At 35.6% G+C, this 27,080-nt stretch overlaps 1 protein-coding gene and 1 long non-coding RNA gene across 5 annotated transcripts; one reads left to right on the top strand and one right to left on the bottom strand.

The window, feature by feature from the left end:
- ORC2 (origin recognition complex second largest subunit 2) lies at positions 1-25,395 on the top strand. 4 transcript variants are annotated; one of them, XM_006829655.4, is made up of 7 exons: positions 1-347; positions 441-637; positions 1,708-1,814; positions 18,944-19,076; positions 19,502-19,784; positions 20,654-20,881; positions 24,439-25,395. In XM_006829655.4, exons 2-7 carry the CDS (start codon positions 509-511, stop codon positions 24,633-24,635), a joined length of 1,077 nt encoding a protein of 358 aa, XP_006829718.1. In that variant the 5' UTR covers positions 1-347; positions 441-508; the 3' UTR covers positions 24,636-25,395. The 4 variants fall into 4 exon arrangements, 2 of the variants coding, with proteins under 2 accessions (XP_006829718.1, XP_088721380.1); XR_016054494.1 differs by having other exon boundaries at positions 8-347; positions 20,616-20,881; XR_016054493.1 differs by having other exon boundaries at positions 8-347; positions 19,502-19,933; positions 20,484-20,881.
- On the bottom strand, positions 25,071-27,080 carry LOC148782451 (uncharacterized). The gene is made up of 2 exons (XR_016054495.1): positions 26,268-27,080; positions 25,071-25,276 (listed from the first exon to the last, which is right to left on the bottom strand). It is a non-coding gene; the product is annotated as an uncharacterized LOC148782451 (long non-coding RNA).

The following is a 27,080-nucleotide window of genomic DNA, read 5'->3' as shown; positions in this document are numbered from 1 at the left end:
GTACATAACACAATATCTTTATTTTTTAGAAAAACTTTTTTTTTCTTTTTGTAAAGCTTTTTAAAGCTGAATCCCGCCTATTCCCGTATCCGGAGTTCCGAACCTCACCGCTCCGTTGTTTAAAACCTTGGTTTCAAGCTCGAGTTATATCTTCCACATTACGTGATATCATAACATCCATAGGTTGTTTTATGAATTTTTGGATTGCAGATGGGGCCGCAGCAGTTTCCTTATTTATGACATTCCTAGGGTTTCCTCTAAACAGAAATGGGCAGTTGCTGATGGTCTTGGAGCAGTGGTGCTGAGACTTACTTGTCCTGAGTTGCCTCCTTTTTCATTTTTTTCTGGTTTGTATTGCTTGGTTAAAACCTTGTGGAAAGGGATGAGATATTTTTCTCCTTTTCATAAGCATTGATGGTGTTTTGGTAATATGCTCACAGGGACTGAGGGGGTAACTTAAAAGGGCAAGAGATTGGGTGAGAAGAAAGCCCATTTCCGTTTGAAGTTCATGGATACCAATGATGGAGATGAGGACGAGTTTGGGTTCTCACGAAATTACTTTTTGGCCAAAGAATTGAGCGGGTCTGGAAATAAATTCAGCAAGAAGCTATCTGACATTAACCTTGTGGACGAGCAGGTTTGTTTCTTCATTTCCTTTTTTTCCCCGCTTTAATATGGGTCTTTTATTTTTCTTTCAGATTTGTATGTTTTTTGTCACATTTTATGGGAATTGCTTAGTTTTGGCATTCTTTTGTAGGTATGTTTTGCTTAGTTTTGGCATTCTTTGTATGTATGTTTTTTGTCACATTTTTTGGGTAACTTTCTATACACAATTAAAGATTTTTGATACTGAAGTACAAGAATTGTAATGAGCACGAAAACCAATCTTTGGTTTCAATCAGATTAGATGACCAGCAGGAATTGCTATTCTTTTGTTGGGTCTGTAGTCAGTTGTTCCTTTCTAGATTGCTCATTAGTCTGAAGACGTCCAACTTTATAGCCTATGAGGAATAGCGATCTTGCGTCAGTTAATCTACAGGTTTCATATCAAAATATTTAGTTGGTCCTTTCTGATCAAAGAAGAAAGGACATGTACTGTGGCATCACCATTTTTGCAGACCATGGAAAATTGTCTATTCTATTTCTGATGTTGATCCGTACTCTTACACATGTATAAATGGAAATGCTTGTTTCCATGTATTTTTCTGTTCTGTTGTTCTTACTCATGCTTGTACTTTTACTTCAGCCCTTGACTAACTTTTTAGATTTGCTTGCTTGAAATTTGAAGCTGTATTATGGTTCATGAATGGATTGTTTATGCCCCACCATTATCTTTCACATATCGATATTAATCATATCTCAATCATAATTTCCTTTGTTATAAAAAAAGAAAAAAGAAAAAAGAACAAAGAAAAAGAAAAAAGAAAAGAAAAAAATTCTCTTCTTCATCTTTTATATGAGATTCTTGTTTCTTCAAAGTTCATATGTGAATGTGAGTATTTATGCTCGATTGATTATATCTCGCTCTAAGTTCCGAACTTGTTAGGGCATCTTTTGGTTGTATGGGTAACTTTGAAGAACTAAAAACATGCTCACTTTCGTTTTTGTGAATGATTCTGTTTATCAAGTTAGAGATTTTTGTTTTTAGCTTTATTTTCATTATACAATTCAAGTTTAGATTTACATGAGGTAGAAACCTTGTTGTAGGATTTACGTGCAGCGGTATCTTGTCTGGAGTTCAAACATAAAACAGAGATACAATCTCTTATAAATCACTATAAAAGTTTGTATCCCACATGGCTTTTTGAGCTCAGGTAAGTCGAGATCCTTCCTTTATATTTTTTTGTTTTTTGTTCATTTTCACTTCCAAACTATGATCAAAATATTGAACTGTTTGTATTGGACAAATCATTACCTTTCTGAGAAGTATGAAGGCTATTAGTTTGAATCATGGTGAATCATCTTTGGAAGAAGCACCTAGAATAAAATCATTTCATTCCAAATCCCTTATTCATTATCAATCTAGTTGTGTTTAAATTGTTTAGATTTGGTTTCATATATCTTTCTCGCTCTCTCCTCTGAAAGCACACACAATTTTGTGTATGGATATATCTATGTATATTTGAATCATCAAGAGTTAAAATAAGTATTTCTTTGTTTTATTACAATGGTTAATAGCTCCGGATGATCTTAAACTTAAACACTAAGGAGGAAAAGAAAACTTGCTTGTATTCCTCGAGGGCTTGTCATTTACCACATCATTCCCTATATGTCATTGCAACACAATGCTGATTACTTGGAACTTCTAACTAGTTTTCACTCTATTTGTGTATTAGAGACCCTAGAATCATTTTCACCCTAGATATCAGATATGCGTGGCTTCAATGTCCTCTCTAATACTTAAAAAAACTGCAGATATACACCAAGTGGCCCACACAATTTTCCATAGAAATTTTGTGTTTACAATTTTGCTTTAACATTGCCCACGAATTTTGCTAAGGAAATCTTTCCAATTTTGTAATCCCCATTGGTAGGGGGCATATACACATTTTGTGCATTTTTGAAACCAGCGATAGAAGAGTTATTTATCTCAGGACCTTTGATCGGCCTTTAGACTGTCAGTATTCAACTTAGTCACATACCCTCATTAAGGTTCACTTAATAAGTTAATATGAGTCCTGTGCATCTTGTTTGAGCCTGCCCCTCAAAATATTCTAGTTTTCTTTCCTTTTAAATCCTTGGATCATCTCTCACAAGCGCACAATCAGTATAACAATTCACTTTTGTTCCATGGAGGTAATGGTTAGTTTCTCAAATAAATATGAAGGGATTCTGGTGGTTCCTCACACTTTCAAAGTGCATTCGCATTGCAACACTGGATGATTAATAATTGTCTGCATTGCAAAGAAAGTGCATAATCTCTAGGTTAGGAATGATTAATTATAACATATTCCTCGTGCATCAAGACGAAGTCCTTTTGAGGGCCTTTTTTCCTCCAATCTTACTCTAGCCAAGAGCTTCAGTTATTAGTTTATAAAACTCTCTAGAGGGCTAGCACTCCCATCTCAACATACTTCTTGCTACATTTTCATCATTTAGAGCTCTTGAAGGATGCAAAGCAGCATTATATCCATTAAAATCCCTTCTAATGAGATCCAAGAAATTCGATTTGAACCTAACATTATCACAAGTAGTCATATTAAATGACCTTAGAAAGTAATCTTCTAGAAATCTATTCCTATGGCTTCTATTCCCAAAAGCTGCATCTGTTTCCATTCTCAATCATCTCTATCCATTATCAGTCTGTGCAGTGTCTTTTTCAACTCTTATGCAAATGATGTGGGCCTCTTGAAGGGAATTACCAATTGTAAGGGCCTAATGGGTTATTGGTGGATGCAATGATCAAAGTTTTTACGCTCCCAACGAGAAAATAATGTTTCCCTTACCAGGTAGCCAATATTTTCTCCACACATTTGGTAACCAATCCAAAGGTTCATCCCTGGGAGAAGCAATCCACAGATAATGCCTTAGGTTAGTCATTGACTGGTATTTATGTCCACACCATCCACTCTTGACACCTACCACGTTATGCAGTTTTATTCATGTCACCATGACCTTCTTTAATTCTTCGCCCGTATGCTTTGTCGAATAAAAATATCAGATTTATTGTAAAAAAGGAAATAAAGCACATTTCAGAGTAAGTTCTTAACTCATAGGCACACCTCTATACACTTTGCTGTCATCCATGAATTCAATAGTCACACCTGGCAAGAAACCCTCGACTGATCTCTTCTTGTCAGCTCACCCAAAAATTTGTCTATAATATCGATCATGGACATTTAAAAGAAAATGGGATTCGGGAAAAAACATTGCTCTCCTTCTTTTCATAACTAAAGACCTTGTGATTATTTCCTTTTCTTAAATGGCTTGTGGTTGTTATGTAAACTAGATTTTACTGGATTCATTGGTTATCAAAACCCAGTCTTCTTACCATATATTTCAAAAGCAATTGACGATGTCATAATACATTCCAAGGCTAAGCGTGCCATCATGGTGTCATGTTGTTCACATACGTCAAAGTCTTTGACACCGTGGGCAAACACCCTCTACTTGCTCCCAAAAAAAAGAAAAGGAAAAAAAGAAAGACAATGTCATTACACTTTAACCCTCTGACATTTCTGATTTCTAATGAAATCTCTTAAGTTCTTAGCTATGTTGCAACGACATGCGTGTTGCATGCATTTTTAGGAGAATGTGACATACATAACTAGACATGTGTTGACATGCAGGACATAGACATTGGAAATCCGTGTCAACATTCATGTCTCAAAAGTTCCATTTGTTTTTATTTGTGTGATTCACAAAATGGTGTGTCTACCTTGTGGATATGCAAGTCCATGTATTGGACAAACAAGATAAGTGTAGTGTTTGTAAGACACACTTCTTTTCATTGTACGTCATGTGTGTTCATTTTGCAAGACAGTGAAGACACACTTCCACCACATTATTTGGTGCATGTGTCTATGATTTAGACATGTCTGCCTTAGACTTGGACTTTTTTTTTTTGAGTTAGCACAAATTGATCTATATCTATGTATATATAAGGGTATGTTTGATGACACCATTATATTTTGATATTTTGGGATATTGTAGAATCTATAATAATCTTGATTTTAGAAGAGATGGAAAGAGTTTGTGATGTGTTTGATTGAGAAAAACAATACTCTGTAAAATATAAATCATTGTTAATTATCGGAATCCCACAAAGTTCAAGTAAGACTTGAATTTTGCAGGATTCAAGTTTTCCGTCGCTTTTTGTCCATGCTCACTCGCATGAACCCCAAAACCCCTCCCCATCTTACCATCTTTCTCTTTTGAGGCGACCTTTGTGAGACTCTGTCCCCTCTCACCCTCGCTCTCCATCTCCCCAGACCCTATCCCTAATAATCCTAAAATGCCTCTTTCTCTCTCTAAAGGTCCCCCTTAAATTTTTTCAGTTTCAGAAACCATAGATTCTCTAGCCTCAATTCTCTATTGATGTATAACCAGTAATCGGAATCCGGCACATTGGTCGCTGGAAGAATTTTTACGGGGAGCCAAATCCTAACCTCTCCCTGTAAGTGAGGTTCCAATCCCTCTAAGACTTGGCTGGACAGTCAAAGATTTTGCTACAGATTGCTTTTTTGGTGGTTTTATGTAAAGGTTTGTGGGGTAGACAGTTTGGACGAGGTTTAGGGTTTTTTTGGTAGGGTTGAACGAGAGGGGGGGGTGCGAGCTCTATAATAGTGAAGCACAGATTTACAATAGGAAGCCTTTGAGCCTCTTACAATTGGAAATAGACATTGAGCCTTTGAGCAGAGGTTTATAATGGTGAAAAGGACGTTGAGCCTTTGAGCCTCTTCTTGTACAGTAGAAGCCTTTGAGGCACTCTCTCTTTTGTTGTTGCGTTTTCCCCCTTCTCTATGTACCATAGGAACCTGTGCTTTAAAGTTTAGAAATAACAATGACTATCAATTTGTTTGCTTTAAGGGTGTATGGAAAATTCTCAATTTTTTTGAGTGTTTCTCTCTTAAAATTGTCTGTGTTCTATTTCCACTGTTTTTTTGTGTTTTTCTCTCTTAAAATTTGTGTTCATCTATGGAAAATTGATCATCACTCTCCTCTTTATTCTCTCCTTATTCACGCACAAATTTCTTGGCTTTTATATTTCTCCTTTGTTTTGTTGCTCCTCTTGGCACGCAATGTCCTCTTTCAGTGTTTCTCTTTGCACTTGTTAACCTTCCATATGAAGGCAATCAAACACACACAGAAACACATATTCTGGAAACATATAAACAAAAAATATAAAATGATCTTGAATATTTAAGATTATGTTTTGTCAAACCTACCCTAAAGCGCCAGTTGCGTTCGGGATTATGCGTCCGCAAAATAGATCTTGTAGCTTCGTTAGGTTTAGAACGAGCTCTGTTAAAGAGAATCTTGCTGATCCCACAGGTTATAAATTTACAGTTAGTAGAGTATTTTTTTTTACAATGATTTTATTTCATATTCAATTTTTTAAAAATTGATGGGAGGATTTTCTTCTCGATGAAGCTTGTGTGTTTCTCTTGAGGGTCTAAATAAATAATATGCACTATGTGATTCACAAGAACATCGTCTTTTGCAAACTCTGCCACCTTAGGCACTGAACACACTGAAATCCCAGTGATATCTAATGAAATTTTGCTGAACACACCATATATTATTTATATACTATTATAGTTGTAAGAGACGATGTTTTCTCCTATTTGTGCATACCTCTGCACAAGGCATACTTTGGCACATGATAATAAACATGTGCCTGCCTCTTATTACACATGATCATCCGGATTGGTCCATCTACCCATCCATCATCCCTGCAAACATTCATCAAGAATCCACCTATCCACTATCAAGTTATCCGTTTCTTAAACCATCCACCTATTCATTCACCATCCATCCACAAATGCATCATCCAACCATCGACCTACTAATAGAGCGAGCCATTTATCCTACCACATCCGACCGTCCACCATCATATCATCTGTCTATAAATGCATCGTTCGAGCCATCCGTCATCCACATCCAGCCATCCAACTTCCGACCGTTGATTCAAGGAACCATTCACCTGCCATCCATTCATTAAGCCATCAACACTTCCTTCGTATTACTATCTATCCTTTAATCAATCCACCATCGATCGATCCATCCATAGTCCTTCCATCTATCCGTCCTTCCTTCTCTAAAAGAGATTTTTAAAAGTAAAATTGGTTTTTGTAATAAAATAAATCTATTTCATAAAGCAATCTACTCAAGTAAATTGTCTATTGTACTTTATTTTCAATATATGTTTTAAAATATGTCAATTTATACAACATGTCAAATATTAAATATTTAAAACATAATTAAAATGATTCTATTTTATGAGTATGATTTAAAAAAAAATCAAATCCATAAAAATTAATTAATCAAACAAAAGTGAGGCTAAGTTTAAAATTATAAATTAAAAATTATAATTCAGTAATACCATTAACTAATAGATGAACATCAAGTATTTTGAATAATAGATGAACATCAGGTATTTTTGAATATTCAAAATCTGAAACTTTGGAATTTTTTTTATCCAAAAATGGGTAAAACCTAAATATTCAAAATTTGAGGGTTTGGATTTTTTTATCCAAAAATGGGTAAAACCTAAATTTTAGATTTTTGGATTTTAAATATCAGAAATTTTAAAAGTTATTAAATTCAGATAATGTGCAATTTATGATCTTAAAGATTCCGAATATTGGCAAATTTTGATCATTTAAAAAAAAAAAAAAGGGGAAGATGTATTAAAGTAATAATAGAATAGTTTTTGGTAAATTTTAAATAATATAAATTATCAGATATATGTGTAATTTTCTGTTTGTTTTTTTTACTTTTAAGGGAAAGCTTTACATGTGGCACCACCCAATTACAAAGCATACGTGATCCCTACTCTTCATTATCCAATTTGGGTAGACAGCTAGGATGGCTCAAGTCTTAATGTTAGAAGTTGGCACTTAGTATCATATCTTGATCAAACAGCTCGGAGTCTTTTATTTTTTGCTATAGCAAAATTTAGGGTGTTTACGTGAAACTTGAAGGAGTTTTTCCACCATTGATTTTCATCATAAATATTTTTTTATTGCCAATAAGAAGAGTCAAATTATACCAAAAAATGTTATGTAAGAGAAAAAAAGATTATAAATCAAATAGTTTTTAGCATGGCATCATGACATGAGAAATCCCAGCCATTCATTCAAATCAGAAGGCTGGGAAGTGAAGTCATGTACACTCTATATCATGTGAAAGTATGTAATGTCAAACTTACCTTTGTGGAAAATAAATATTTATTTGTATCAAATATGGGGGCTTGAACACTAATTATTCCATGCTTTCTTCATGATCAAAAGCAATGAACTATTAAATTCTACTGCCATTTGTTGCTTTCTTGTAAAGACAAGAACTAATGGAAATCATACAAGTGTCGGGTCGTCATTGTATTTTTCAAGACAATGAATGTCCCCCTCAATCTATTATAATGGTGAAACTTCATATAAAATTTTACGAATATAAATTAGTTACCTAAAGATGATGTGCAATGTACTTTCCTTATTGTAAACAACCCAAAAGTGGTGGTTCAAAATAAAACATGGACGAAGAGACAAAATCAATTAAGCTTCGTACCATGGCAAATTAGCCTTTATGTTTTGGAGCCTACTTACTATAGCAAATAATACTCATGCTACAAACAAATTATCTATGTCACCAGAGGGAGAGGAGCCTAGGCATGAAGTATATTGTTGTGGTAGCATCATAATTCAAACTTTTTGGTCGAGCCTACTGCCGAGCCTCCGAAGAACCATTCATTCAATGCATACTATTTGAACAAAACAAATAGAAAAATTGGCTTCCTATATTAGATGATTCCACTTGATTATATTATTATAGATCATAAAGATGTTCTTACATTAAGTAGACCTAGGTAAAATTTCTATATTTATAATCATAATAATAATGGCTCAAATTTTTTCCTCAAATAATTTCTTAAAAACGAATAGAAAAAAAAACATTGGAATCAATAGCTCAAAATACGTGTGGAGCAGGTATCTTTCATTAGGAGCTCAAGCTTTAAGAAACCATTTCACTTAAATTATGGAGAATATTACCCCTTAATTATTGTTGGACCATAAAATTAGGAATATTTTCTAATATTTATATGTTAGCACTCCCATGTCTTTATGTTCATAGAACAAAGGTGAGAGTGTAGGTGCTTGTGCGGAGTATGCGAAGTGTATGACGCGCACTTGCGAGGGAGATCGATAGTGTACTCTGCACATCGCGCGCTCGCATCACCCATGGACTGGTTCGGGTCGGGCCCACGGCTCGCCCCATTTTTACGAGACGTGGCCCAAATTCGAAAAGGTGCGTCAAATGATTTGTGTGCAATCCAATGGCTACGTTTCTAGCTGTTGTGAATGTGGCGAGTGTGTGTGCAGCCGTTGGCTGTTTTTAATGGTTGATAGCTATTGGATTGTGATTGTTGGAAACCCAACAGTCACATGGCTTTGGGAGCAGTCACCCATAAGAACACGTTGTGCTATTGTTCTCTCTCCAAAGTCCACTTAAGAAATACTTTTGGACCTAAAATTATGATATCCACCTAAAATTTACCATATGAGTATTTCTTAGAAAAATTGGGCCGATCAAATCTAATTGTTTAGAAACTAATAATGTATTTTCTCTGAAAAATATTTTGTTATTTTTTAGGTGGACCCAAAAATTTCAAATCCAAAACATACTCCTAAATGGGTTTAGCGTTTGAGAGGGTAAGTAAAAGAATCACCAGATAATTATTTACAAAAAAAGAAAAAGAAAATAGGAATTGTAGGTGTTCGGAAACTCAATCCGAACTTTTACAAAAAAATTCTCATTTGGTTATTCAAAGTGCATCTATAAATTTTAGACCGACAAAATATTCCTTAGTGGATCTTATTTTTGGGGATAAATGCACAATGTGATCCCGCTAAAGCATGCTATATCATTTTTCATCCTCAATCTAATATTATATTATATATTATTGTGTATATTATGCTTCCGTAGGAGCACATAGTCCACGCGCTTCCCTCAAGTTAAAAAGCCACCTGGGGAGGTTTTTTGGATCTAAAATCGTTGAAACATTCAAGACAACAAATTATTTATTAAAAATGTATGGCATATTTTATACCAAATTTGCTTAGTTTTTTTTGTTTTTGTTTTTAAGAATGTTGTACTTAGATAAAATTCCTGAATGAACAATAGAAATTGCTAAAACTTTTATCATTTACTATAGTATCTATGAATGCATCAGATAATTTCCTAAGCATGAGATAATAAAAATATCTAAATTGTATAATCAAAATACTTGCTGAGCACATGTCCCTCATGTATACTCTATATTATAATTGTGTTCTTTAACACTCAAATTTGACCACCCTAAAAATTGAGCTGTATCTATTCAGTGTACAGCACTTATGTAATTTATCTCAACTATCTTGATAAATGGTATTGGGTTTTGGCAGTTACCCTTATAACTAAAATGATCAATATTGTATCTTGATTAGTGGGATTGAGTTTTGGTAGTTACACTTACAGATAGTGCACTTGCTTGCTTTGACCTTCACTAACCAGTGAGAATCACATCAAATCATCATGTAATCAAAGTACCAAACAGTCTCAATAGCTCATAAGAGAACATCTCATTTTTTCTCTAAATATAATTTAGAGAAAAATAAGTAGTGGGATTGAGTTTTGTTACTTATATCACACAACCTTATTTTAGTAGGTCGATCCTTTATTGTTCAATGTATTACTTACAATTAGACAGTTACAAAACATGTACATTAGAAGTACTTTCTCTCTAAATGTAAAACTTACAGGGTTCCATGAGAAAGAGAAGGAGAGTACTTAGAGGCAAAATCTTTGTTATCAAATCTTCATGAATCATATGCTTTAAACACATCGTACTCGTTATTTTAAATTTTGGTCTTATATTATACAGGCCCTATTAAAAAATACTAGACATATTTTATATCGAATAAACTGAGCTAAAATTCCTAAATTAACAAGAAGAATTGTTAAAATTTTTCCCATGTACTATGTTATCTATGAATGCGTTAGATAATTTCTTAAGCATGACAAAGTAAAATTCTCATTTGCTTTCATCCTTGAGAAGGAAGACACATTCGCTTCTGGTCTTACTTCTGGATTGGGCATTCATCACTCAGAGACCTCTACCCCGTGCTAATTAGTCTTGCTCACAACCAACTCTCCTCCATTGCTGATGAGATGCGCCCCTCTCAGGCCCCCTCTAGAATTGGGAGCCCCATCCTTTAGACATCCACTCAATGACTCAGGGACTGCTGAGTTCATTTCCCTCTCAGCCACCCTCATAACATCTCTTCCTAGCCCCACAGGGGGAAGACCTCATCATCTGGTGCCCGTTCCATCTGGGAGCTCTACTGTTTCTTCTTTCTACCTCAAGCTTACCCAACCGCATACTTAGCCCCTCTCCCCAACATCCATTACATCCCGAGCCTGGTCCTCTATTGCTCCACCAAAAATCAAAGTCTTCAATTGGATTGTATTATCGGAGAGGGTGCTCACTTTTGACCAACTTCAAAAGCAAGGTATTCATATCCCCAATAGGTGCGTTATGTGCCTTGCCGAGACCAATGCCCACCTCTTTCTCCATTGCCCTTATGCACAGAAAATATGGGGGTCCCTCCTTCAACTGTTTAATTGGCAGTGGGTTACTCCCAAATCTGTCCCTCTACTCTTTTGCTCCTTGCACCCAGTGCCCTGGCCCAAAGCGGGTATTCTCCTGTGGAGCGCTGCTGTGACGGTTGCACTTTGGGTCTTATGGTCCGAGAAGTATAGCAGGATCTTCCGAGGAGAAAGATCTTCACCAGCTTCTCTCTTTGCCAAGATTAAATCCTTGGTCGTTTTTTGGGTGACAAATCACAAATACTTCGAAGACTTTCCTCATTCAACTTTCGTCCAAGAATACTTCAAAGGGTTTCCTCGTTCAACTTTCGTCCAAGACTAGGTGGCTACAGCTTTTTCAAGACAGTTTCAAATCCCTTGTGCCTCCTTTTGGAGGCCTCCAATCCCAGGACAGACTAAATTAAATTTTGATGGCTGCTCCATAGGCAACCCAGATCCCAAAAGGGATTAGTGGACTCTTCAGGGATCATGATGGTTGCCTTCTCCAAACCCATTGGACACTCCGACTCCCATACAATGGAGGCCCTTGCGCTTCTTGAAGGACTCAAAATCTTTAACCCACAGTGGAGTAGCTCAATAGTGGTTGAGAGGGTTTCATTGAATGTCATTCGATGGGTTCTAATTTCTCTACCCGACCTTGGTCGCTAGGCCATATTTTTTATGAACTCACTCAGTTAAGCAGGGATATGGAAATCTCATGGAGGCATGCTTAGCGGGAGACCAACCAAGAAGCTGCCTCACTTGCTAAAGACACCGCTTTCGAAGCCCAACTTAATCTTCCCCACTCCTATAGCCCATTCTTTGGGAGACCTTCTGCCACATCATAGTTTCTCACTTGTATTAACAAAAAGTCTTGTATAGGGATACCCCACCCAAGGGTTTGTCTCATCTCCTTACTTTTGTATAGCACTCCTACATGGTGGGATTTTTTGTATATATTTTTGACTTGTTTGTACTCCTTCTCTATAGTTGGACTTGACTTTTCTAGAGATCTGTGCCAAATTTAAGGTTTACTCAATAGTTGGACTTGACTTTTCTAGAGATCTGTGCAAAATTTAATTGCGATCCTTTGGGGTCCTACACACATGGGTGTGGGAGGGTCTCATAGGATCTTTATTCTCTATATATATATATATATATATATATATATATATATATATATAGGGTAAACTTTATAATAGCTGGTCAGCTATAATGAATAGTATATAGGTGGAATGGGAGCTGTCAGATCTTCATCATACGGTTCAAAATGCACATCACTATTTTAATTTTAATGTTTTTCATATAAATCCGATTAAAATGAAATTTTGGGTGTATATACCTAACACACGCACAATATAAAAATATAAAAAAATTATTTTCAATAATTTAAAATGACCAAATTACCTCTGTCATTTTTCAGGGATGATTAGGTCATTTTAATTTTGGGAAACATTTTTTATATATTTTTTATTGTTCGCCCTATTTTTTAGTATATATGTTTAAAATTTCAGTAGGATCCGATTTATAGAAAAATAATTAAAATTAAAATAGTGATTTGCATTGTGAACCGCATGATGAAGATCTGACGGCTCTCATTCTACCTAAATTACTATTTATTATAGCTGGACAGCTATTGTTAGCTATTTCCATATATATATATATATAGGGAATGGATTATGTCAGCCGCCCATGGGTTGATAGCTACATTGTCAGCCAATGGCCCATCAATCTGGGCCGATTAGGTAGTCACGACCATATTTCATATTTGAATTTCATTTTTTTTTACCAATCCAAATCATTTCAAATTTTAGGCGTGCATTCTACTAATTAAGGTGCACCTAATAGAAATATAAAACAAATAACTCGCAAAATATAAATTGACCAAAATACCCCCAAAAAGTTTTGGGGGTATTTTGGTCAATTTATATTGTGCAAATTATTTTTTTTATATTTTTATTAGATTCTCCTATTTTTGAAGAATAGACGATCAAAATTTCAAATGATTTGCATTTGTATAAAAAATAAAAATAAAAATTCGAAATGAGGTCGTGACTATTGGATTTGGCCCATATTCAATTTGGGCCGTTGGCTAATACTGTAGCTGTCAACTCGTGGGTTGACAAGATCTTTTCTCATAAATATATATATATATAGGGAAAATATGGGATTAGCCCACTAGCTCATATGAACATATGAGCTTAATGGCCCAAATTGAATCTGGGCCGATCTGACGATCACGGATGTCCAGTAGTGCTTGAATTTTTTTTTTCTACAAATCCAAATCACTTGAAATTTTAGGTGTGTTTTTCTCATCAAGGCTCACCTAATAAAAATATATAAACAATTATTCGTGAAGAAAAAAATGATCAAAATACCCCCTGAAGCGTTTCGGGGGTATTTTGATCAATTTATTTTATGTAAAATTTTTTTTTGATATTTTTCGAAGATTCCCTTAGTTTTTTATAAACACACGTCTAAAATTTCAAGTGAGGTGGATTTGTAGAAAAAAAAATGAATTTCAAATACTACCGGATATCCGTGATCGTCAGATCGGCCCAGAATCAATCTGGGACGTTGGGCTCATATGTTCATATGGGCTAGTGGGCTAATCCTATATTTTTCAATATATATATATATATATATATATATATATATATATATATATATATATATATATATATATATATATATACACACAGTGTTTAAAAAATCGCCGATCCGATCCGGAATCGGGCTATCTAGATCAGATATCAGTGACACCTTTTCAGATCTGTCTAAAAACAGGATCCAGCCGTTTTAATGCAGAAACCGGTAAGATGAAGTCATGGATCGCTATTAGAACATCTATTTCCTATTTTTTTCTTAATGTTTGGTGTACGTGGCCACTATCATCATTGCGAATGTGTTTCTAAGAGCTTCATGCCCCTCACACGTGGCAACTCACAGTCTTCAAGATGGTTGACAACGTTTTACATACATGTTCACTCCTCAAAATCTACGATGTGGGATAAATCCCCCTTGCTATCACATTTATAAGCCCCAATACCTACTTCTAAGCTCCAATACCTTAGTAATTAAAACAGATTTGCAGAATACCTTAGTAATTAAAACAGATTTGCACAATACCTTGGTAATTAAACGGTAAGCTCTTAAAATATTTTCTTTTAGGCCAATAATAATAACATTATGAAAATAAATTTATTTTAATAAATGTTTTATATGAAAATTAGCCAATTATGTTATTGTAGGTAGCAAGAGGTAAAATCTATTTTAAAGTTGCTTTGTCAATTATCCCACATTACAAGTATAATATTTATTTATTTTTTTTATTATGATGTAATTACAAATTTACGTTTCTAAATTCTATATTTTTGTAGATTTATTTATTTGTAAGGGTCACACTTTTGTTTTTTTAATCATGTTTATAATAATATTATAATTAATAATTATACATTGATTTTACATTATAAATTATATAATGTATTATTTTTATTATAGCTGTAAATAATTTTTTTTAAAACTTAGATGATATTATAAGATATTTTAAATTTATTCATACAGGGACAAAACATCTCAATATTCGCATATTGATGCAAAAAAATGAAAGTTCTTAATGTAGTACCCCCATTTCTTATTGGACTCCTAAAAAGCAGCATTTATAATGATTTTTAATAGTTTTTTTGAAATTTTTTTAAGGTCGAATCTAACCAATTCAACAGATTCCCGATCCGGAACGTCGATTCACCGATCCGGTTGGGTTTTTGGGTGCCCGATCCGGGGCACCGATCCGTTTTTTAAATATATATATATATATGGAAAATGCTAGAAAACACCTATAGGCAAAAATGAATAGTGACTTGCTATGTTTGTGGCGATTTATTGAATGGAGCCACAATGGATGGCGCGTGGTCCATGGTGGTTTCTGCGGATTTTTTGACCTCCACGGACATGCACTCCACGGACATAGGATGTTCGTAATGGTATGGACATGCTATGGGCGAGATGGCGAGATCACTATAGCATCTCACCCATAGGCATTGCGTAGATGCTTCCTATATATATATATATATATATATATATATATATATAGATAAATAGATAGATAGATAGAGAGAGAGAGAGAGAGAGAGAGAGAGAGAGAGAGAGAGAGAGAGAGGAAACTTTTATAATTTATATATGAAAATTAGCAAGAAATTCCCACTTTATTATCAAAATTAAAAGGTTGTCCTATATGTTTTATATTTTACATTCAAGTCCTACTTCTTGAGATTGTATATTGTATTTTAATTTTATTTTCTTTTGGACACTATTTCTATGAGTTCACGGACTCACATGTAGAAATGCGGGCTCGTTAATAATTTATTTTTGAAATAGAATTTGATCTTAATTTTTTGGGAATCTGTAATCTTTAACATGGAGATTATTAATCTGTAAAAATAAATAAATTTTAAAAACTGGAAATGATATTTTTTGGAGAAAATATTTGAACCATTGATTTTACTTTTTCTTTGGAGGACTATTATTTATGAGACCCGGTTTTAGTGGATGGCTTAGACCTCCAAGCCCTCATAGTAACAGGTGCGGGCTTGGACACACCAAACAATTTTCCTTTTCTTTTCTATATATCAGATTAAGCTCAATTTGGTGAGTTGATTCTTCTCACAATTATAAAATTACTGAAAGAATACTTGAAAATAAGCACAATAATCATAATTGCCCCAAAATTTTATATTTATGGGTGTATTTTTTATCAGTTTTATTTAATTTAATTTTATCTTTTACTATCTTTTACAAATGTATTATGGTGAGAGATATGGATGCCCAAAATATAAGCTTAATTGGATAATAGAAAAAAAATAATTTAAAACACAATTTTCACTATAAAATAGTGGGATTTAAGTGTAAAATATATAGGACTATTTCTTTAAATTTCAAAAATAAAAAGGGGAAGGAGAAGGTCCAAAAAGTCATGGATGGAAGTAGCAAAAAGAGATATGGTGGCTTATGGTCTGATTGAGGTTATAATCTTTGATTGAGCTGAATGGTAGAACAAGATTCATGTTGCTGATTCCAAATAGTTGGGATAAGGCTCAGGTGATGATGATGATGATATTACCTATATTGATTTTATGGATGTCATTCTAGACTTGGCAAATTATAAATAGGCAAGTGGGATTTTTGAATTTGAGTTGGACAGGGGTTCTCGTATCTATGTTCTTGTAACATAGGATCTGAGAAATAAGTAGCAACTTAACTGCTTTTATTTTTCTTTACAATATTTTGGCTGCAATAACTAATGGCTCTAAATAAAATTGTTCTATCTATGGTCAGCCCGTGTATATGGAGTATGATATTAGTGTGGAATCAGCATTCCAGACCTTGTATAAAAACCTTGAAGAGTTTTGTTTACTGAATGGTTTAATGTATTGTCTTATGTTTTTCTTATTAATCTTATCCATTCCATATTTTCAAGTTTCCTATTTATAAGAAGGGTCCAGTTTTAGTGCAGTCCAGGCCCACCAAAACCCTGTCCTACTCCACCTCAATCCCATGTTTTGATGAATTAAGGAGCCAAAGCTCCTCCTAAGCACTTGCAAATCCATTTCCAGCCTTAAAAATTGGAATTGAAGCTCCTAAACTGGTGCAAACCTGACGGATGTGGTGTCCATTGAAATGAATGTCCATATCAGATGTTAAGAAAGCAGTCAAAGATGGTTAGGGCTCCGAATCCATTTTAATTTTTCAGAATCCATGATGATGGAGGTGAAGAGGGTGGATCTACAGTGTTTTGGGGTCTCATTCCATCTTTACGATGGATATTGAGGGGAAGCTACATGGTTTTTGGTATGGCCAAGTCCACTATGTCTTTCTCTCTTTTTTTCTTTCTTTTTGATAAGTAACTTCTTGTATTCTATTGACGGAATTACAAAGGACAATATTGATGTATAGATGTACTATGGATAAAAAGGTGTGTACAAAACTAGGGACAACTTAAACTGGATTGTTATGGCTATGGACAAGGTGGCTTTAAGTGTTCTTTCTTTTGCTACGTGATCTACAATCTCATTATATTCACACCAAGAGTTTTGGAATACAACATTTGGGCCTTGTAGAATGCCTTGAATGTCACTAAAGATCTCTTGCAATTTCCATGGCGGTTTGAGACTTTGAGTGGTTCTGGACTCCTCTTATAGTATTAGCTGTGTCTTCTTCACAATACACCCCGCTGAGATCCATATATTCTGAGACCAGTTAAATAGGGCCTGCTTTATTATCCGTGCATTTTCGTGCCAGACCAGCATATGAGCATAAACCTCTCTATTGGTGATTCCAGAAAGTACCTCCAATATCAGCTGGACCTGGGCTGCACTTGAAATGTGATCAAATTTCAATTTGATATTATTTTGGCTAGGTGGAAACCAAATTTGTCTATTGCATCTTTTATTATTTGAGGTCCAAGATTAATTTTGCCAGTGTAGATGTAGATCAGATAGATGTACCCGAAACTCTTTTCTTACAATTGTCCAGTCAATAACACAACCCAAAATATTTTCTCTTATTTTGGCTGAACTAGAGTATTAACTTGCAAATTCCTTGAATGTCTTTCTAAATTTCTAATAACAGTAGACATAATATAGCCAGCAAGCTCAAATGCCAAACAATAAGGCCCATCTGTGGAAGTGGTGTTGAATTTGGGATGGGGAGAAAAGAAAAGAAGGTGGGGGGGCTGAAGACCCAGTGTCAGAAAAGTTCTTCCACAGTTCTTGGTATGTCATAGGTAAAAGAAAAAATAGACAGTTAAAATGACCATATAGCCTCAACTACAATGCAATGGAGAACAAGATAATTCACTGTTTCCTCATCTGCCCCAAACATGATGCACCTATTTAGGGATAGGCCCAACACGGTTTCTGAGGCCATCAGTGGTGAGTGCTTTGTCTTACTAATCAGTCATCACAAAACCTGAACTTTTGGGGGAGATGGTACACCACGTGCATTTCACACTGTTTCTGTTTAGAGTGAAGAATGAGATAGAGACCAGTAGAAGGACTTTACTGTAAACACAATGTTGATGTTTGAGCTCCAGACCATTTTGTCCACCCCTGAGAATGGGATTTATGCCTGCTCGAGTAGCCTTTACAATTTGAAATCTAATCGTCTTTGCCTGATATTGGTGTCCATGAGAGTTGACCATTTTTTATTTCAGTGACTTATATAAACTTTGGGGGTTAAGCTTGCCAATGTTAGGAGTCTCTCAGTAAGTATTTGTATACCACAAGTCAAACCAAAACTGAATTAAATGACAAATGCAACCTTGAACGAACTGAAGCGCTTCTTGAGGCATTAATTTTGACATGGCTTTGAAATGTTTTTTGTGTGCTTAATGTATTTTTTTTTCAAAAGAATTCATTATTTGGTTTCCAATATGTGATATGTTTAGGTGTCCCCAAGCAGTCCAGTCCAGTCTGCTTAACATGACTTTTCTGTTTTAATTGGGAGATAGATCATTCTGTTTTCTTATCCCTGTAACCATTTTAAGCTAGTAAATGGAATTTTTTTTTTTCTTTGATATTAATCATTCTTTCTTTTCATTTAGGAGTAAAGAGCTGTTCTCTAACTTCGGAATAAAATACATATGATTTGCATGTCACAGATGCGGTTTTGGACTTCTGATGTATGGCTTCGGTTCCAAGAAAGCCATGCTTGAAGATTTCGCTTCGACAGCTTTAGCAGATTTTGGAGTGCTTGTTGTCAATGGCTACCTTCATTCCATCAACATTAAACTAGTACTTTCTCTATCATACTGAACATTGTTTTGTGCTATTGATTCATAATTTCATTGTTCTTATTTTGAGAAGTGCCAGTTCCTTTTTTCTAGTTTTGGATATTTCTATAAGTGTTCAATTCCATTGATATTTCTAGCATCGTTGTAATGAATTTTTCGAAGTTGCAAAGAAGGTGTTCAAACTCCTTTATTGACTGATTTAAGCAACTTCTCGTTTTATGTTAATTTGTTTGAGAGTAATGTTTTTACTGAAATAGTTGCTTATGACAATATATTGCAATTCAATATTGAGTTTCTGTGATTCATTAGAACTTTGATACTCTGAATCTTTTGCAACAACTATATGCAGTTTATGACTTTCATTTGAGATGTTTCGTTATGTTAGTTTCTATGATGTCAGTGTTAAATTGACCATCCCATTTGAAGGTTGTGATCGCAATTGCTGAACTTCTATGGGATCAAATAAGAACCAAGCGAAAGGGCCATATGTCAAATATGTCACAACCTTTCCGATCACAAACCATGGAAGAACTTCTTGATTTCTTGGATGGATCAGAATTCAAAGACCAAGATTTAGTTTATGTGGTTATCCACAATATAGATGGACCTGGGTTACGAGATGGTGAATCACAGAAATGGCTTGCACGCATTGCTAGCTGTTCTCAAATCCGTATGATAGCATCTATAGACCACGTCAATGCACCTCTTTGTGAGTGTATCTTTTTGCCACCTAAGCTATGATACTTTTGACCAATATGAGATTCTTTTCATCATTTCTTAATCAATTATCTTTTTTTTTTGTTTGTAATACTAAAATCTTCTTCTATTTTATTGATATATAAGCTAGAGCAGAAAGAGGTTTTCCAGTTGTTTAGGCATAATGGTTATGGGTAGCAATCTTATTCTGGTGCTAGAACGTCATCAACTTTATTTCATTCTTGTGCCTTTTAGAAATTCAGGGTCTGGTTGGTAATTATTGTTTTGTCTTAACAGACTAGAAAATGTTTGATTGTGACTTATAGAAATTTTTGTCTTTACTGAATTTTTTGTTAGAAAGATCTGCTTCAGTAATACCAAATATCACTTGGTGGTAAAAATTGTCGAAAATTTCCGTACAACTTAGCTCAGCATTTACCTTTCAAAATTCAGACAGTTGGTTCCTCGACTAGCACCTTCGAAATTGAGCTTATTACATTATCGATGATATCTTTAGGCATTTCTGTATCCATTTTGTGAAGCAATAAGTTAAAATATTTGAAATATTCCAAGAATTTCATGGAATGATCTATACGCTGGTTAAGGAGTACTAGATCTGCTGAAGGGTTATGGTTCTGGTCTAATGATTTTCAAGCAATTCATTCCTTTCGTATTATATACCCACAATCGTTCCAAATTCAATGAGATCGAGGTATGCTGTTGGAAAAAAATGACATGCATTGGAAACACAAAGTTGTTTGTTAGTTGCCCATTTTTTTGGTACATTCCCTAGCAAATGCAACCTTTACATTGAAACTTTTCCAACAAATGCTTCAATCTCCAGTGGTTCTGTTCTCTTGCTAAGACTGCGATTTGTGCTAGTGTGGGATAAGAAGATGGTTGCCATAGAGTTCAACTGGTGCTGGTACCATGTCCCAACTTTCGCACCTTACAAGGCTGAAGGTGTATTCCTTCCTTTGATACTTGCTAACAGTGGCACTGCCCAAACTGCAAAGACTGCTGCAATCGTTCTTCAGAGTTTAACACCTAATGCTCAGAGTGTTTTCAAGGTCCTTGCTGAATACCAGCAGGCGCATCCTGATGAAGAAGGTGGATTCTCATTACTTATTTATGCAGCGCTCTTTATGGTTTGTTTATAATATATGGTACAGGAGGCATGGAATTGGAAAATGGAAACACACTCTCTTTCTCTCTCACTCACACGCACACACACACAAATCAAAATATAGGCTTTGTTTTTATGGCATCGTGACTGTTATTGCTCAAGTGCTCTTTTTCTCTCTCTCTCTCTCTCATACAAATGAGTCTTTGAGAGAAAAGGTCCGGCAAGTAACAAGGGGCAAACATAAGCATTCCAGCAAGAAAAGAGAGCTATAGCTCTAGAATTTCTTACAAAATGATTACAATAGACTCATTCATTCACCCGCCACCCTCATACACAAAAATAGACATATCCAGTCACAAACCCAAGGCTCATTGAACCTACATTTTTCCGTGCTCTGGAACTGGTTTGACTATTTGACCTTCGCCATTTAATATATTTAATAGTCTGGACCCCAAATTTGAAGATTTCCAAAATATTGAACCGAAAATATTGGCCCTAAGGATCCCTAACTTTGCCAAGAAAGAAAACCCCAAAGAAACCCATATTCCCATCACAACCACAACTATGTGTCAGCCCCGTGATTCTCTCCTTTTTTCTTCTTCGTTTTGCCACTTGCAGTCTTCTCTTCAGGTTGGAGAGAACTCAACCAGGAGTTCAATTCACCTAATTGTTCGGCATGATGTACACCACACTCTTTGCCTGGCCTTGTAATTTTGACTTCAGTTTTGGTAGTTGATGATGAGTCCCACCATTTGCAAATTATTGGGCCTCCATAGATCAATAAAGCTATGTTCCTCATGTGGGTGAACTAAATCATTCATGAACAATAGTTGCAACTATTCAAAAACTCCTGTAGTTAAGGGTTACCCACTGTTATATATTAGAAGTTTAAAATCTTCTCCATTTAAACCCTTCTCACGATAAAACATTAGATCTCCGTAAGATACTTATGCAATCACCTCTTGTTCATCATAGATAAGTAAATTGTACCAATCAACAAACTTTCGCTCCATGGACTCTGGAAATGAAGATAGTCATTTGGTCTTGGGATGGTTAACACAAAAAGAAGATCACGTGGTGGGTTTTTCCCAATCCTCCAAATAAAGGTGACCTTGATACAGTTAACAATTTCAAAAAAAAAAAAAGGTGACCTTGAAACAAGGGTATGTCAACCTTAATTTCAAAGTTGTGGTTTTGTTCAAGGATTCAAACCATCCAATCTTTGATCCCCTAGTTTTCCTGCTTTTCGCATTTTAGCATGGTTCTATAATGGATTTTCTTGTGAATTCCTTGATTGATACTCAGGTGTTTTAGCCTAGTGGGATCCAGGTCTCTGCTCAATCGATATGTTACTTCTGCTACTTGTCTCCTAAGATCATGCGACTCTTGGATCTCTCCTAGGGTTGACCTTTGCAGCACCACGAGCTCTTCTTGTTGCAAATATTCTAATCAATGTCCGAGAACTTCCAAAGAAGGAATACACACTGATAAGAAACTGATGCAACTTAGTCCCAGAAGCAAGTAAGAATGGGAAACACAAGTATTCCAGCAACAAAAGAGAGCCTCTGCTTTGACTATTTGATCTTCAATACTTATTACACATAGTAATCTGGACTTATAGAGAAAAGGAAAGGAAGATTCCCCAAAATTTATTGATTTCCAGAACTTTGAAACCCGCAATACGTTGACTAAACTCCAAAGACACCTAGAACTTGCAGAGAAAGAAAACCAGAAAGCAACCCAAAATTCCCATCACATCCAAAGATGATGTCTCAGCCCCTTGTTCCTCTCCTGTTTTTTCTTATTTTGGCCTCTTGAAGTCTCATGGCTGGTTCCATCATGACCTGGTGTAAACCAAGAAAAACAGGGAAACACGAAATAGACATTTCTTTGAGATATAATTGAAAATTCTACTGTATTTTCAAGCCACAAAGTAGACCTTTTAGAGACTCATTCCTAAGTATAGATGCTTCTAAATAACCCTCACCAAGTCGCCATACATTTGAAAGTCAAAACCAAAACCACTTAAAAGTATCCACAAAATTAATAGCACATGAAAAATAACAAAAGGGAACGTAACCCCCAAAAGATTAATATGCTATTGCTAAACTACCACTATTTATTTTTTGACAAATATATCCTTGAAATTCTCTTCAAATTTTCTGGTTAACTTTTTGGAAACCCTTCTTTACTCTTAGATGCCATCTTTCACTTGTCATCTAGTGGGATCCCAATTTAGTAAGACTGCAAGAGCCTATTCCAAGGTCGATCTCAAAGATCTTAACCTCTATTGCAAGGTCCAAGTCTCAATCATATCGCAATATGGAGAGGCATGATTATCTTTCCCTTGACTTTCCTTGCAATACCAGAACTTGTTTTCTAATATCAAGTCTTTGCATTGTTTCATAAAGGGCTCAAAAGTCCCAAGTGTGGGGGTTGGTAGTACTGGATCTTTGACTACCCAATGCTACCCCCTATTCATAACTTTCCGGAGGAAATTGTGCACAGAGAGAAGATTCTAACATGGCTCCTTATATTTGGGTTTTCTGTCTTCTACCTCCATCATACTCTTCATCTGGATCCTTGTCATATTGTATATCACCAACTATATCAATTGATTAGTGTTTCATATTCTCGTTCTACAATGACCATATCAAAATGGAATTTGAGAACATCAACTTGAATGCCTTTATCTAATCCTTCGAGGGTTTGAACAATCCTATCCTTGAAGAGTAATTCCTCGCCTCCCACATTATGGAAGTAATTTCTATCTGTAGCTATGGATCTATCATCCTACAGCCATCTGAAACAAGGTGAATTGTCCTTGACACATCAGCACCAATTCCTCTGTCTGCTTAGCTCTTGCTTCCCTTGTTGGTTCACCGTTGGCCTGACCACAAGCATCAAAGGCTCTTATTAATGTCATCTGTATTAACTTAGCGGTTTTGGTGCCCCAAGGGCCCTTCGGGTAACCATTTTGTTGCATACAAGATCTTTAATGGATAGCATTCATTTAAGTCTAAATGCTTCTTGATATCCCTCACCAAGTCCCCGTGCATTGGAATGTTATACCGCTCAAAAGTATCTGCTAAAGCAATCAATCATGGAAATAACGGAAAAGAGAACTCAATCCCAGAAAGGACTTGCAGACTTATACTTTCTTGCTAAACAACCCTACTTTTTTTTTTCTATAATATACCCATGAAATTCGAGCAAAAATATTTTACTAATTAATTTAAATTTTCATCTCTCTCTCACACGAGGTCGCGCACACACAGACTCACAGTCGAGCACACTCTCCCGCTCTCACACAAAAAAGAAAGTTTAACTTGTTGATATGGTGGTGTTACTTTTGCAGGTCAAATGGCCTTTCGGCTCTCTCTCTCTCTCTCTTTCTCTCTCTTTCACACACACACACATGGATGCACATACACACCCCGTACACATGGATGCACCGACACACAACAATATGCAGATTTGCTTTTCACAAATATTTGGAGTGTTTAGTTTGTCGTGCTCACTGTTTTTGCTCTCCTCTTAGGGTTGCCTGTGAATCAATTGTATACCATGTCCCGGGAAAGATTCCTGGTGAGCAGCCAACTCACTCTAAACTCTCACTTGACTGAGTTTCGCGATCACGAACTGCTAAAGACCCGGAGACATGGTGATGGTCAAGACTGCTTGTACATTCCGCTCTCATCTGAAGCTATTGAGAATCTTCTTCTGGAAATTAGTTGAAACATTTCGCTCAGTGACGCATATATACTGGATAGTGGGTTTTTATATTTGTCATAACCTCTGGAATTTTTGTCTAAAATCACAAAGTTGATGTTGTGACCATGTGCTTCTCTTTCTATGCATTGGAACCCACATGGCACAACTAGGAAGATCGGGCAACAAATTATGTTGAGCTCATCATCAAAATAGTTTGTTTGAAAAGAAGAGAACTTGTATGAGGATTTCAAAAAGTAGGAGAAATATACAAAGAGATATGGCTTCTTAAGTGATGCAGGCACAGAAAGGAATAATGTATATCAGCGGCCTAGTTCTATGTTACATACATCTGGTGCGTCATTGAACTATTTCTTAAACCTCATCTGCCCAACTCTATTTCCTACCTATGATGCAAGGTTATCAATGAGAATCAGTTGGTTCAAGCAATGCAAGTATGTGTAAAGTTAAGAAAGGAAGAGGTTTTGAGATTGTTTTTTTGGCACTTTATATAAGTTGCAATTGGTGTAAGGCTGCAACTTTAAAGTAAATTTACACTTCAAAACCCTATCAGAAAATGTAGTTCTGGTGCCAAAAATCCCTATGACGGCCTGAATGTGGCCTGAATGTGGGAAGCTTGATTTAATTGCTGTAGTGTTATTTCTTTCCTGCAAAATTCAGAGAGCACACCTTTTATTAATGCCCATGTAACTTCATGCTCTTACACGTGACTATGAAACATATAAAATGTATATGCTAAACAATATATAAAATGCTTGTTTTATTATTTTTTATTTCTGGCAGGTCTAGGTTAGGTCTAGGTCTAAATGACTTCGATCTGACCAAGGTCTGGGTGAAATGTAGTTGGTTCGGGTCCGGATCAATGATAGCCCCTTCCCAACTTTCTAAATCACTCTCTCGAACATCTTGGATCTGTATTCCATTGATATTGTTAGTCCTTGCATTTGTAATTGAGTGAAAGAACTGTGTTGAGGTCACCTTTCTTTTACCATTTTAAGTGTCGATCTGTCTCCAATAAATCTCCTCAATTCTCAAATGTTCTTGCACGGTATTTTTCAACTTCATCTTTTCAATTATATGCTATGCATTAAGGCCCACATGTTCTTGCTCCATGTTATCCAATATGAGAACTAAATTAAATTTGTTTTCAATCTTTAGTCTCACATTATATTGATTGTTTGTTTTCCAATCCAGAAGTTTTTATTTCAAGTTCTGAAACTTTTTGGCGATTATACACCCATTCCAACCATGAATTATAGATTTCCCCATTTGTACCTTAGTATATCGACCATTCCATTCTCTTTTAACCTTCTGATTTTCAAATCTAAATGGTCTCGGGCCTTTATTTTCTATTTCTATTTGCAACGAAATAGATGTGGTCTGAAGGCAATTTAGGGAGGGCCTTCGCAAACAGTTCTATAATAAACCTTCTCGTTGACTACAGATAAAAAACTTGCCCAATTTTGATTTTATTAAATATCTTACTCTAACCAAGTATATAATGCTCCACTAATTGGGATATCCAACAATTCATCCTGCAAAAATAAAAATTATTGAAGTTCCATCATCTTCGTATAGTGTTCAGCCAAGTTTTTTTCGTTTTTTTTTGGGGGTGAGTCAGTGGGAAGAGGGCCATACCTTGGTAGGAATTGAGCCTAGGACAGCGCTTTAAGTCGGGCTCTTTTCCTTATGCTCAGCAGAGTCTTCACCCAATAAACCAATTGCTTCACTCGCTCCTGCCACTGTAATTGTACTTGGGCTCGACTGCATTCAGAGGATCAATAAAGAAAGCTTCCTTCAAGTTCAAACCTTCTTGATGCTGTCAAACTTTATCTATCTTCATGCACTGAACCAGTCAGGGGTGCCATTCCTCTCCTGCCATCACCATGGGCTCTGCCACCCCACTATTTTGTCCTTGATGATGTTTCACCTTGGGGTCAATAATATTTCCATCTTGCCCTTCTGGAGGAATGTTCTTATTCTTAGTAGTTAGGACTATTACTCTTCTTCTTTGTTGCAAAAGACTATCTAGGTTTCTCATTAGACTGCATTTGAAAATTAGATAAGAAGGTATTTCCGCCGAAGAGAAAAACCAGAGGCACAAAACAGAGCATAAGACAAATAAACAGCATTACAGAGGGAAGAGGGTGCATCCCATATCTTACGTGGTACACTTTTCTTAAACCACCTCAGTATTCATTATTTTCTCCATCCCGACACGTCTCCTTTGCCGTTGGAAATTGGTAGGTGAAAAAGGGGGCAAAATCATAGAACGAATTAGGCAAAGTCATTTGTGTTTTTGGGCACGCATAATGTTTTCTCAATATGATATTCCCCCCCTCCCCCCACAATACATTGTGAAATGTGTGCATAAGAAAAGGGCAATTCGTCTTCTGGGTACAGGAAAATAGAAAGTTCTTGTTGTAATTTTAGACACTATGCACCCACCTG

This window comes from Amborella trichopoda, chromosome 4 (assembly GCF_054954075.1).
Source record: "Amborella trichopoda isolate Santa Cruz 75 chromosome 4, AtrichopodaSantaCruz75HAP2 v2.0, whole genome shotgun sequence".
NCBI classification, from domain to species: Eukaryota; Viridiplantae; Streptophyta; class Magnoliopsida; order Amborellales; family Amborellaceae; genus Amborella; species Amborella trichopoda.
Note: the sequence above shows the minus strand (reverse complement) of the source record. Positions and strands in the feature narration are given on the sequence as shown.

Coding starts and splice junctions, on each gene's coding strand:
- ORC2 (XM_006829655.4), top strand. CDS start 509: ATGGATACCAATGATGGAGATGAGGACGAGTTTGGGTTCTCACGAAAT. Junction 1,815..18,943: donor ACATGGCTTTTTGAGCTCAG/GTAAGTCGAGAT, acceptor TGCATGTCACAG/ATGCGGTTTTGGACTTCTGA. Junction 19,785..20,653: donor CCACGTCAATGCACCTCTTT/GTGAGTGTATCT, acceptor GATTTGTGCTAG/TGTGGGATAAGAAGATGGTT.